This window comes from Rhinolophus hipposideros (genome assembly GCF_964194185.1).
Source record: "Rhinolophus hipposideros genome assembly, chromosome: 4".
NCBI classification, from domain to species: Eukaryota; Metazoa; Chordata; class Mammalia; order Chiroptera; family Rhinolophidae; genus Rhinolophus; species Rhinolophus hipposideros.
The window spans coordinates 12299627-12313648 of record NC_138050.1 but is presented as its reverse complement, the minus strand read 5'-3'; the positions used below and the strand labels follow the sequence as shown (position 1 = coordinate 12313648).

Genomic DNA, 14022 nt, shown 5'->3' with positions numbered 1-14022 from the left:
CCATTTAATCAGAATTACAGGTATCAACCTGAACTTAATACTGTCCTGTGAAGTCTGAGAGAGTTGTTGGAACCCCCCATCTATAGTCAGTCAGTCAGAAGCACAGCTGATTAACTGGACTTACAACTGGTGTCTGAAGGGTGGGTGTGTGTGTGTGTGTGTGTGTGTGTGTGTGTGTCACACGTGCTCACGCCCGTGCTGGGAAGAGGAGGTCATTCTTGTGTGATTGAGCCCTTAATTTGTGAGATCTGATGCCATCTCATCTCCGGTTGACAGTATCAGAATTGAGTTAAATTATAGGACAACAAGCTGGTGTCACAGAGAACTGCTTGGTGGTATGGGGGAAAACTGTCCCTCCATACATTAGAATTGTGCGCTCAGACCTCCAAACTTTATATATAGAAAAGATGAAAGGTTTAAAATCAATAATCTACGTTTCCACCTTAGAAAACTAGAAAAACAAAAGTAAAATCAATCCAAAGTAAACAACAAGAAAGGAAATTATAAAAATTAGAGTACAAATCAAAGAAATTTAAAAGAGAAAAATCAATAGAAAAAAATCAAGGGGACCAAAAGCTGGTTCTTTGAAAAGAACAGTAAAATTGATAAGCCTCTAGCCAGGATAAGAAAAATAGAAAGCACACACAACATACTAATATCAAAAAATGAAAGAATGGATGTGACTACAGATCCCATGGAAGTTAAAGAATAATAAAGGTATACTATGAACAATTCTATGTCCATAGATTTGGCAACATAGATGAAAAGACCAATTCCATTAAAGACACAATCTGCCAAAACTCACATACAAAGAAACAGATTTTTCTGAATAGACCTGTATCTATTACAGAAATTGAATCAATAATCAATAATTTTCCTAAACAGAAAGCACCAGGGTTAGACTGGCTTACTGGTGAATCTACCAAATACTTAAAGAAGAAATTATGGCAAGTCTCTACAATCTCTTTAAGAGGATAGAAGCAGAGGACTTTTTCCTAACTCATTTTACAAGGCCACTAGCACTCTAAAACTAAAGCCAGACAAAAACATTATAAGAAAAAAAACTATAGACTAACATTTTCCATGAACATACATGCTAAAATCCTCAACAAAATATTAGCAAATTGAATCAAAGAAAGTATAAACAGAATTATACACGAAAACCAAGTGAGATTTATCCAAGGTATGCAAGGCTGTTTCAAGATTCAAAAGTCAATTGATTCAATCCATCACATCAACAGGCTAAAAAAATCCATCACATTAACATGCTCATATCAGCAGGTGCAGAAAAAGCATTTGACCCAATCCAGCAAACATTCATGGAAAAAACTCTCAGTAAACTAAGAACAGAGAGAAACTTTCTCTACAGCTAACATCATCCGTGATGAAAAACTCCAAGCTTTACCACTACAATCTGATACAAGGCAAGGATGTCCCCTCTCACCACTCCTTTACGACACTGTACTAAAAAGGAGTCCTTGCTAAATCAGTATGAAGAAACATAAGAACATAAGAACATAAGAAAAAGAAACAAAACATCTATCTACAGATTAGATAGGAAGACAAGATTCTTTGTTTACAGATGACACAATTGTCTATGTAGAAAATCTGAAAGAATCAACAAAAAGTTCCTGGAACTAAATATTTTATAGCAAGTTTACAGGTACAAGGTTAATATAAAACACTCAATTGCTTTCTTATATATCAAGAATGAACAAGTGGAATTTGAAGTTAAAAACACAATACCAATTACATAAGCACACCAAAAATGAAATACTTAGTTAAAAATCTAACGAAATATATGCAAGATCTATGAGGAGAATTACAAAACCCTCAATAATGAAATCAAAGATGAACTAAATAAATGAAGAGATATTCCATGTTCATGGATAGTAGGGCTAAATATTGTCAAGACGTCAGTTCTTCCCAACATGATCTATAGATTTGTTGCAATACCAATCAAATCCCAGTAAATTATTTTATCAGCATTGACAAACTGATTCTAAAGATGAACGGAGATGCAGAAACCTCAGAACAGCCAACACAATACTGAAGGAGAACAAAGTTGGAGAATTGATGTTATCAACTTCAAAAACTATTATAAAACTATAGTAAGCAACATAGTGTGGAATTCGTGAAAGAATAGACAGATCAATGGAACAGAATAGAAAGCCTAGAAATAAACACTCATAAATATAGTCAATTGATCTTTGACAAATGAACAAAGACAGTCAACGGAGCAAAGATAGTCTCTTCAACAAATGGTGCTGGAACAAATGGACAACCATATGAAAAAGTGAATCTAGAAACAGTACATAGACTCTTTACAAAAACTTACTCAAAATGAATCACAGACCTAAATGTAAATGCAGAACTAAAAACTAGAAGATAACAAGAGAAAACCTACATGACTTTGACTATAGTGATGACTTTTTAGATACAACACCAAAAACATGATATATAAAATAATTGGTAAGCTAGACTTCATTAAAATAAAAAAGTAATGCTCTGAGAAAGACAATACCAAGAGGATTAAAAGGTAAGTTACAGACTGGGAGAAAATATTTGCAAAAGATACATCTGATAAAGAACTGTTGTACAAAATATACAAAGAACTCTTAAAACTCAACAATAAGAAAACAAATACCCCAACTAAAAAATGCACCACATGTGCCACAGACCTTAACAAAAAAGATATACAGATGACAGGTAAGGATATGAAAAAGTATCTTACGTCTTATGTCATCAATGAAATTAAAATTAAAATGAAAAACCATGACACACCTACTAGAATGAACAAATTCCAGAACACTGACAAGACCAAATGCTGGTGAGGATGTTGAGCAAAAGGAATTCTCATTAATTTTTGGTGAGAATGCAAAATAGTACAGACACATTTGGAAGACAGTGTGAAGGTTTCTTGCAAAACTAAACATCTTTCACCATATGATCTAGCAATCATGCTCCCTCGTATGTACCCAAAGGAGCTGAAAACTTACATGTCATCCACACAAAACCTGCATACAAATGTTTACAGCAGCTTTATTCAAAACTACCCAAACCTGGAAGCAACCAAGATGTTCTTCAGTGGGTTAATGGATAAATAAACCGCGGTACATCCAACAATGGAACATTACTCAGTGCTAAATAGAAATGAGCTATGAAGACATGGAAAGACATGAAAGAATCTTAATTGCATATTACTAAGTGAAAGAAGCCAATCTGAAAAGGTTACACACTGTATGATTTCAACTATATGACACTCTGGAAAAGGCAAAGATATGGGGACAATACAAACATCAGGAATTTGGGGGTCTGGGGTGCAGAGGAAAGCACAGAGGATTTTTAGCATAGTGAAAATATTTGCTCTAGTATTATAAGGATCAGTACATATAATTAAGACTTTTGTCCAAACCCACAGAATGTACACCAAGAGTCAACTCTAGGATAAACTATGGACTTTGGGTGACTATGATCTATCAATTTAGATGCATCCTTTGTAAAACAAAACAAAAAAGTACAACTCTGGTGAGTGATAACGGGGAGTGTAGTGTATGTATTGTGGGAAGAGAAAGTATATGGGAAATCTCTGTAAATTTTTATTGTAAACATGAAACTGTTCTAAGAAATAAAGTTTTTAACAAAAATAAAAATAATTTTTAAATTGAAAAATAAAAAGAATGTTTAAAATAACGGAAACTGCAGAGGAGGATACGTTACACATGATTTGGGTATGTAAGCCTAACTAGAAGGCAGCTAGCGAAAAAGATTTGGAAGCTGTCAGCCAAGCTAATAAGACCATGCACCTACAAACAAATTAAAAGCCAATAAAATTGTATCAGTAAATTAACTAGAATCTGCTGATGACGCTCTATTAATTCTTTTTTTAAAGGTTTCACTCGCTGCGCATACTGGTCGTCACATCCAGAAGAAAGAAAGGGAAAAGAGCCTAAACACTTCAGAACTCTTAGTATCACACTCACATTCCATAAGAGATATTCTGAGCTTTTGAGGATGAATTGTAAATATTCAGGCACTATTCCTTGTAAAAGTAAATAATGTTAATTTTAGTTTTATACTATGACTACCATAAATTTGTGTAAATGAAACAATTTACCATTATTATTTTCAAAAGGAATGTAAAGGAATAGAAAAGTTAAAAGAAATAAATGCTATTCCATGAACAAAATAACAATACCCTCGGTTACAAGATACAGTTGAAATATTGCAGGACAAGCAGATGTGGACATGCAAACTGGAGGAAAATTAAGGCAAAAAGTTTGTTAAAGATGTGTCCCTTTTTTTTCTCTTTTTGGTCAAAGATAAACCAGAAGTGTTTAAGGGGCAAAATTATGTGCCGTAACCTGAAACAGCATAAAGTAATGTAGCATTAAAATTGGATTTCACTAAATTTAAAGGAAACGTTTTATGGAAGAACTACTGTAGAAAAGCAAAAGCAATTGCCTATTATGAAAAACACTTAAAATTGGTAGATGTATTATAAACTATATTACTAGATATCTTTGTGCAGGTAGGCTCCTTTGAGTAAAAAGGATTTACCTGGCAACGAAGAAAAAAATCAGTACAATATCACATTAAAATTTCCCCGTTTCAGGCAGAATACTTAATGTCCTTTATTTTATACTCCTTACAAATTAATTTGCACAGTGAATTCAATATAAGTTCCATTTTACTTTCATTAAATTTCACTATATATATTGTAATTTGTTTTTTCTCCTCTAATAGTAGTAGTAGTATATGTACTGCTAAAGCACTTTTTGTGTCTGTTTCACTTCAAAGAATATTTTCATTACTAATTTAGTAATCTTTACAAAAAAGGCAGACTAGCAAATATAGATATAGAGAAGTAACGTATATTTTTGAAAAATATAAAGAAAATAAAAGTAATGATTCTACAAGTATATATTCAAATATATTGAAATACTTTTGGAAAATGAAATAATTCTATTCTATATATATATATATATATATGAACAACAATCTACCCAAGAGAGACAATCATTATAAACAAGTATTGATTTCACTTCTTTTGCCGATTGAAAATAATCACATTTCATTTTTTTTACATCAGTTGGGTTAAAAATATATAACATAATTTTAACATTATATGTTTAATAGGCACTTTTCCTTGAACAAAAAATTAGGAAACAAGGTCAGACAAAGGATTTTATGTCACTTTGAAGTACAGGAAGAAATCCGGTCTAAGTAATTAGACACTGAAAGGCTAAAATTTCCAGGTGATTTTGTTGGTTTACATATGACAGCACTGCTAATCAGAACTTTACAATGAAACTTTTAATTATTAAGAAAGCTGCTTTATTATCAAGGGACCTAAAAAATTCAAGATAATTACTGTAATAACTGGTTAGCAAATTTGTTTTTAAGAAAAAATCTTGGTTTAAGTTCACTAAACAAATTAATGAATCATAAATATTCATATCACAAAAGAATTCTTAATAGAATCATTCACATAAATGTTTTATGGGATTCTCTAATTTTTTATACGTTATATTTTATCAGACAGTCTAGTAAATGACCTGTATCATAATTTTTTTAAAAAAGAACACTTTCTGAGAAAAATATTTATGTGCTTACAAGAATTCATTGTAATTATCACTTGAAATTCATATTTATCAACGTCATAATAGCATTAAAATAAATTTTAGTAATACAAAATTGCATCACATCAATAGATTATCAGTATTTACTGAAAGAAAAAAAAACTCATTAAAATCCCTACTATGTACCAGACACTATAACACTTTACATATACAATCTTATTTTAATGCATATACAATCAAATAAAATTGGCATGATTAAAATCATTCCACAGCTGGCAAAATTGATTCTCAGAGCTGTCCACAGTGGTGTCCAGTGAAGGCTCTGGAGTTAGGCTTTCAGGATTAGAACCCTGGTTCTTTTCAGGATTAGAACTTTGGTTCTAATCCGTTACTTAAGTCTCTGTGGTCTTGAACGAGTTAATTTTTCTGACCCTCATCAGCAGAACATGATTAGATGAAATAATATAATTATCAACAGTGACTGGCACATAGTAAGTACTCAGTAAACACCACGTGCTACTACTACACACCCTTGGACATCCCCAGAGAGTATGTAAGACCAGATAGTACATAATAGAACACAAGTTCCAGTTAAATCTGTCTGACACCCAAAGGAGGCCTGCTTACACTCTCTAATGAGAACTACTCTTCATGTATTTTTAATCGTTTGACATACAAAAGCCTATTTATACATTGTGCCAGGAAACATGTATTTTTTTAAAGCAAGTTTCTTCCAAAGTCACACAATAAGGAAGATATATTTTGTTTTATCACCCACAGTATTTAATAACATATGTTCTTAAAAAGAACATTTTTTAGTTGGCCAAATTTGAGGAGGACATGTCATTTACAGTCAAGGTATATGATCATCCAAATCAAAGGAAAATGAAATTTCTAATTTACTGAGTCATTTCTAGACACAAAATACAAAACACATGATTACTTCAAGATGGAAGTTATACTTCTTGAAATAATATATTAATATTTGCTCATTCTTTTAGTCATTAAGTAAGTATTTATTAAATATCTAGTCAAAGGTAACTTGTGTAGTTATTGCTCTCAATATTCACTGGATTAAGTGGAATTGACCAGTCCATTATAAATAGTACCTGCCCACGAGAAATGAAAAAAATATCCAAATAGCTTTGATCACTTGTTAGAATTACTAAAGGTGATCACCGTGCTTGATAATCATGTACAAAATAAAATCACAATGATAACTACACATTGGCCTAATTTATTTACTCAATAGATCATATCAAGAGTACTGTATGTGTTGCCAAAAGCTATTTATCTCAGTTTTAAAATATTTATCTGATCCTCTGTTGGTTAATTTTTTGTGCCATGATAGACTACATGTTAAAAAACAAGGGAGTAGTAAGTGTTATTTCTGGAGATTTATAGTAAGGGGGCAGCTATACAAAATCCAAAAACCAGCTAAAGAAAAATCATCTTAAACCCATCTAAGCTTGTTTGATTTAGTTTTGTTTGTTTGATTTGGTTCAAAACTTGAGTTTAACACATTCCTCAATTTTAAGCCTCTCTATGTAGAAAATGGACAGATATTTCTACAACTGAAAATCTAAGTCCTACTTACTTAAGTAATCCTCAATTATAAGTAACATCATTGGTTAAAAGAAATTCAAATATAAAGTAATATGGTCCCTATTATAACAACCAATTCCTAAGATTGACAACATGTAATATTTTAGTATAAAACTATAGTATCAGCGATAATATTGTAGATCACCTAGCACATTGTCATCATAATAACAAAAACGACAGGTATTGAGTGCTTACCATGTCAATCTACTTTACTGCATTTAATCTAAATAATCCTGTAAACTATTATTATTCCTATTTTATAACGGTGGAAACTGAAGCACAAAAACGTTAACACACTCAGAGTTGCACTAATAATAAATAGTAAACTTGGGATTTGAAACCATTTGCCCACATATAAACAACTGCAATACATAGCCTTCATGATAAACAAAGGCACAAAAATTCTCTTGCATAAATAAAGTCTATTTTTAAAGGTTCCAAAAAATAAGATTATTCCTTCAACAAATTATTTTAATATTAAGCCACCTATGTACAGTAAATCTCATCAAGGTTTACAGCAATGGTACGATAGTACCAACAGAAGTATTACAGAAACAGAAAAAAGTTTCATAAAAAGAGACTACTGAGTGCAGCAAAGTGCATGGAAACTAACATGCTTCAGCTGAAACACAGAAGGCAGAGAAGTGATTTATTTTAGAGCTTAGCTCAATTTCTCCAAAAATTAATTAAGAATTAGATAAACTGCAATTTTTGGCATATATTTGTCATGCAAAGAGATCTTCAAAAAACAATAAATCAAATTTGGAAAATTCAGAAACTTCAAATAGATTCTCACTCCTCTACAACAACTTACAACTGACTAAAAATAAAATGACATATCCTATTACAAAGTCTCATTCATCTATATGAATTTATGATACACCCAGAAAACAAGAAATTCTATCAATCCTTGCCCTGTCGCTAACTAAGAATCTATGTTCTTCAAACAGAGGGAGCAATCCCACTTAGCAACTTGCCTTTAACATTTTAAAAACCAAAAGACGATCACTGATACACACATGTCTCCAATATTCCCTACAAATCTTTAAACAAAAGATTGTATTACTGATACAGTTGTCTACTAACAAGTGAACCTCAGACATCAAGGGCTTTGTCACAATTAATGAAAAAGTCGTAAATAATTCAAAATAGCACGTAACTGAATCACAAGGTGGCCTGGAATTGGGTGTGTAGTATTATGAAAGAAGAGAGTGATACCTTTCTTATTATATGTTTTCTATTGGCTATAAGCTAAGAACTTATATATCACTGAAAAAGTTGAAGTTATTTAATACAGGAAAATTAAAATGAATGACATAACAGAACTAAAAACAAATTAAAATGAAAATCAGAATGCTGACCCCTTAACACTGTCTTTTATCATAATAAAATAAATACAAGCTAAATACCAAAATACGATATAAACACTAAAATGAATTTTGAAAACAGGCAATGAAAAATAACCATGTGCTTTGGATGAATGGACCAGATAACCTGTTAAATATAATTTAGCACTAAGATTTTATAATAACTATTCATGAAGATATAAATTATTGTGGATAATTTTAGTTATAACATTTCAAACTACATAATCTTTCTAATTTTCTTTTCACAAAACAAAATATTCCATTTCAGGTTAAAATACTTATGGACTTAATGTTAATTCATAAGGAATTTTTAAATTACACCTGGGGTTTTCTACTGGATACTTCATATCCAACTTCTTTTCACAGCACTTCTCGGTTTTTAATTACTGATCATAATATGTACTGGGTCATGTAGATGATAAAGACAAAAGTTTTAATTTTAATTCAGAAATGGAATTTAAAATTTCATTTTTCCAATAGGCTCATCTATCAATGAAATTATTTGGTATCTCATAGCAAAGTAGTATCACAGCAGGTCATGATCTTAGGATTCCGTTTCACTTCAAAACTTTTCACTTTAAAACTTCAAACTTTATACTATATTTACATGAAATAAAGCATGACCCATGGATGGGAACTGAAATTTGTAAATGTATTGGTCACATTTATATTTTATATAAAGACAGTCCAAATATAGGGGAATATTAATAGCAATACTAAAATAGAATTTTGTTAATAACTAATTTAGATAATATGAGAAAATCATGTTACATTTCAATGGACTTTAATTTTTTCCCATCTTAGCTTTATTCACTAGTTTTTTCATCAATTCAAAATTTGATGACCATGAAGGAGCGCATAGATATGTGTTCATATTAAAGAATATTCCTGAATTATTTTTGATGTAGAAATTAATGTTTATATAACTTTTCTTTTAAATTCTCCAAACATAGCAATATACAGTCAAAATAGCTGTTAAATTCACATTTAATTTCTTACATTCATGATTCTAAGATATAAAATTAAATCAGTTTGATGCATGAGATCTTTTTAATAAAAAGGAGGAAACCTACAAAAATTGCACGTGAAATCAATCTAATTAGAAGACAGTGAAATTTTATATAACCATAGATATGCTACTCGTTAGATCTCGGTTCTCAATCATGAAGCATATATAAAGAAAAGCTAATATCAATTAATATTGTGCTAGTCTATTATAATAGCATTACAAAAAATACCGATATTTAAGATATAAATAATGTACCTGATATTAAATATTATTCTTCAGAATAAATGTTATCCTAGTAATGTTGTTTAACCTGACAGGATTTCATGGACAATTTAAACCATGAGCATTTGCAAAGGATAAGGTCAGGGCTAAGATTTTTCCTCAAATGCATATTAAATCACTATACTACATTTGGTAAGGGATTTTTTATTTATTATGAAAGAAGTGACTCCTTTATGGTTATAAAAATCTCAGTGTCAGGTTTGTTTATATTGTGTAAGTACAATCTGCCCTGATCCCAAAGAAACTTTTATTAGCACTTTAAGAATAAAAAACAAATATTATAATACATTTACACAGCACCAAGTACATAAGGCATAAAGTAAGCATGTAAAAATATATGAAAATACACAAAGAAAACGTACCAGACAGTTGTTTCCACTTGACTGTCATTGAGCTGCCGATTGTCCAGTTGGGCAAAAAGTGGGAAAAGCACTTGAATCCCTCCAATTGAATGAATTGCACTATGAATTGAATGTGTCACTATAGCTTTCACATCCTATGTTCAAAAACAAAAATGTTTATTACATATCTAAGTATAATGTTATCACTGTTTCCTTGCTACAAATAACTTTGTAGAAGAATTAAATAACATTAGACATTTTAAAAACTCTCAATTATACAATTTTTGATACACATATAGAATAAAAATTTGAAATTTGAAATCTTAAGTTGAAAGATTTTTATCCTGACAATATGAAGCTACAGGTCAAAAAGATATTTTAAAGTAAGAAATACCACTAATGGATTTAAAGATACCCAGGTAATTTTATGTTAGGGAGTTATACTAATATGTTCTTCAACCTACGTATGTTTCTACATCAACAACTAATTCAGCTAATTAGTTGATTTTATTTCAAAGGCTATAGAACATACAAGAAAACAGAAATGACAGATATCCTACTAAGGAGACAAGTGAATGGTAAAGTACACGGCCCAAAAACAGGTAGAACGCAGAAAACATCAAAGAACTAACAACCAAAAAAAAACAAACAAACAAACAAGCCCAGCAATTGTGGATTTATAAAGGAGCAATGTCTAATAGGTAAATTAAAGATACTGTTAATGCTGATGAGAACATGAAAACTGAGCTACTATTCACCCACCTGCAGCATTAGAGCGTGTGGGGAATGCACGAAAATGGATGCGTTCTCCTTTGGTGAGGATTCCAGGCACAGCTGAGCATCAGTGGCCTTAGCGTTGTATGTAAATGCAATACTACTTGCAAGTTTCCCATCATACAGAACCTGTTTATGATGTTCTGCCAAATGAATATCACTCTCAGATTTAAACTTGAAGGTGCTCTGAAAAAATAAAACTAAATTAAAGACTCAATTTAAATGTGACACAATAAGTTTTAAAGCAGAGAAAAATTGAACATACCGTGTTTCCCCGAAAATAAGACCTAACCGGAAAATAAGCACTAGCAGATTTTGCATGATGACATCCCCTGAACATAAGCCCTAATATGTCTTTTGGAGCAAACATTAATATAAGACCCGGTCTTATTTTAGGGGAAACACGGTAATAAAAACTTTTGACCCTTCTATGTGTCAGACATTAATTATTTTATTATAATACTTGTTACTGTCACTTCAGTTCTATGCGAGTTAAATTTTAGTATGCTAATAAATACTTAGATCTTTGTTTTTGCATTTTTATTGTTTTCGATTATTTACAAAATGATTTTATTAGAAATACATAAGGGCAGATGATACTAAATGTAACTCAAATTTTACTTTAATACTAGATAAAATAAGTTTTTCTTGTTAATACTTTCAAAAGTGTACACACACACACACGCACACACACACACACACAGTGCCTGGCACATGAATCACTTATATATAAAAATAACTATTATTGAGACTATGAAAAATGTTTATATGCAAAAATATGTTTTTACTATAGAAAGTAATCAACATACTGAATACCAGTGCGACTCCACAAAAGTATCACAATAGCCATGTTAAACCCAAATAAGTTTATTAAAATACATTACCACTTTAAATAAAAGAGAAGTAAAGTTATACCAGTCGTAATAAGAAAGCTATTGTTAGAAATGTTTAAAATTTCTCTGCAGATAAGATGCTGACAATGACAAATTATATGTAACCTTTTTAAAAATCACACGATATTAATATTATTATTTTCAACTTAACAACTATGAAAATCAAATGTTAGACAGTAAGAGCCAGAAGGGATGGCGCCAGGACAAAATGCCAAGTCTTCAAGCTTATAGTCAGTGTTAACGATTGACAGTGAAGTGACCTGGATTATACCGGTAACCTAGGCTCTGCCACTAATTATCTCATGACACATAGTTAAGGTTAAAGAAATAATTTACCTGATGTGGCTCCATTTGCTTACTCTAATGTTATAATAATATTAAACCAAATATTCCAAACTCAAGTTCTTACAGGAGAAAAATAGATATGCCTATAAGTGAAGGGTGTCAAGTGAGGACGTCTTCAAACTAGAGTGTGCATGTCTTGTCTAAAAGTAACCCCTACTGCTCAGCTCAAGTCAATTATTGTATGTTGCCAGTTCTTTCATAATTTTCAAGAGAAACATCAAATCTGGATTTTTATATAAAGTCATCTAATTTCTAATTCAATCCAAACATTTAAAAACACTGCAGACCAAACATGTCAGGCTGAATTTAGCCAGTTTTCTACTTCTGGATGAGTATCTAGAGAGTCTCTCTAACTTGAACCTGATGCAAACCATTAGTTATAAGGCATGCGCCAAGACAAGAGCAGCACGGATAATTAAAAATGTGTATATATGTGGCTTTGGATGGCACTTCCTATCTTTGAAATGTAAGTATGTTTACATACTTCAATATTACAAATTAACTAACAATTGCACGACCTTGGATCAGACCTTCGCTCTTCTCTCAAATGCAATCTAGAACATTTATCTGTCACCTCAAAATTTCAAACTTTCATATTTTCTTAACTCACAGATTCACACGTCCAAGCTAGAAGTCAGTTCAAAATATGTCCTCATTTAAAATGAAAATTCTATTTCATTTGCTAATGTACTAAGGAATAGATGATAATTACAATGAAAAATTGAAAACAAAAGCCTTTTTAAAAAGATGTATTTAAATAAAACTATGAGTTAAATATATTAGGTAGTAACATTGGAGATACAAAACCCAACTAATTGCCTTCTTCACTGGTTGCTTTGGTACTGTACAATAAATATGTATTTATTTCAGTAAGATCGATCACAAATGTATTTTGATGAATTTCAGTAAGATCATTAATGCTCAAAATGTACAGTCTTTGTGTTTCTAACGCAATGATTTTTAAAGCAAAATTTCACAAAAATGTTAGATTTGTGACTATGTTGCAAAGCATTGATGAAAAGCAGAATTATTTTGATGAAGTAAAACATGAATTAATTTGTAGAAATAAAAGTATATAGCTGAGGGATTTGGGGAAGAGAATACAGGACATTGAGACACTGGGAAAACAAACCAAATAAGGAAGAGAAAAAAGGAGTTGGAGCCACGGGCAAGTGCAGTTTAATGAAGTATATGCGAGTTGCCTTCTTAAGAGTATGTTGATGGCACTATACTAGGAGAAGCAATGTGTAAATGATGAGAATAGCAACTAAAGGAAGAGCAATGCATGTTCTAGATACAGGAGTAAGGCTTTAATTTAGAGCAATGTATCTATCATAAATTAAGGATTTTGGGGGGGGGGGCTGGGGATTCGAAACCAAAAGCAAAGGCAACAACAAAAGCAAAAATAAACAAGACTACATCAAACTAAAAAGCTTTTGCACACAGCAAGAGAAATCAACAAAATGAAATGGTAACCTACTGAGTAGGAGAAAATATTTGCAAATCATATATTTGATAAGGGATTAATAGCCAAAATATATTTAAAAACTCATACAATTCAGTTGCCGAAAAAATATCTATCTGCAAAATGGGCCGGGGATCTTAACAGACATGTTTTCAAAGACGACATACAAATAGCCAACAGGTACATGAAAAGGTGCTTAATATCACTAGTCATCAGGGAAACGCAAATTAAAACCACAATGAAATATCAACTCATACTTATTAGAATGGCTATGAGAAAAAAGACAAGAAATAACATGTGTTGGGGAGAATGTGGAGAAAAGGGAACCCTTGTGCACTGTTTGGTGGGAATGTAAATTG

At 31.3% G+C, this 14022-nt stretch overlaps 1 protein-coding gene across 4 annotated transcripts in view; it reads right to left on the bottom strand.

The window, feature by feature from the left end:
• The window catches only part of NBEA (neurobeachin), a 656028-nt gene that overhangs the window by 528937 nt on the left and 113069 nt on the right, over positions 1–14022 (bottom strand). For all 4 annotated transcript variants that reach the window (XM_081046841.1, XM_081046842.1, XM_081046843.1 and 1 more), the window contains exons 9-10: positions 10949–11146; positions 10208–10341 (exon numbers count right to left, since the gene is read on the bottom strand). In XM_081046841.1, the coding sequence (XP_080902967.1) occupies positions 10208–10341; positions 10949–11146 (332 nt within the window). The remainder of the gene's footprint in view (positions 1–10207; positions 10342–10948; positions 11147–14022) is intronic.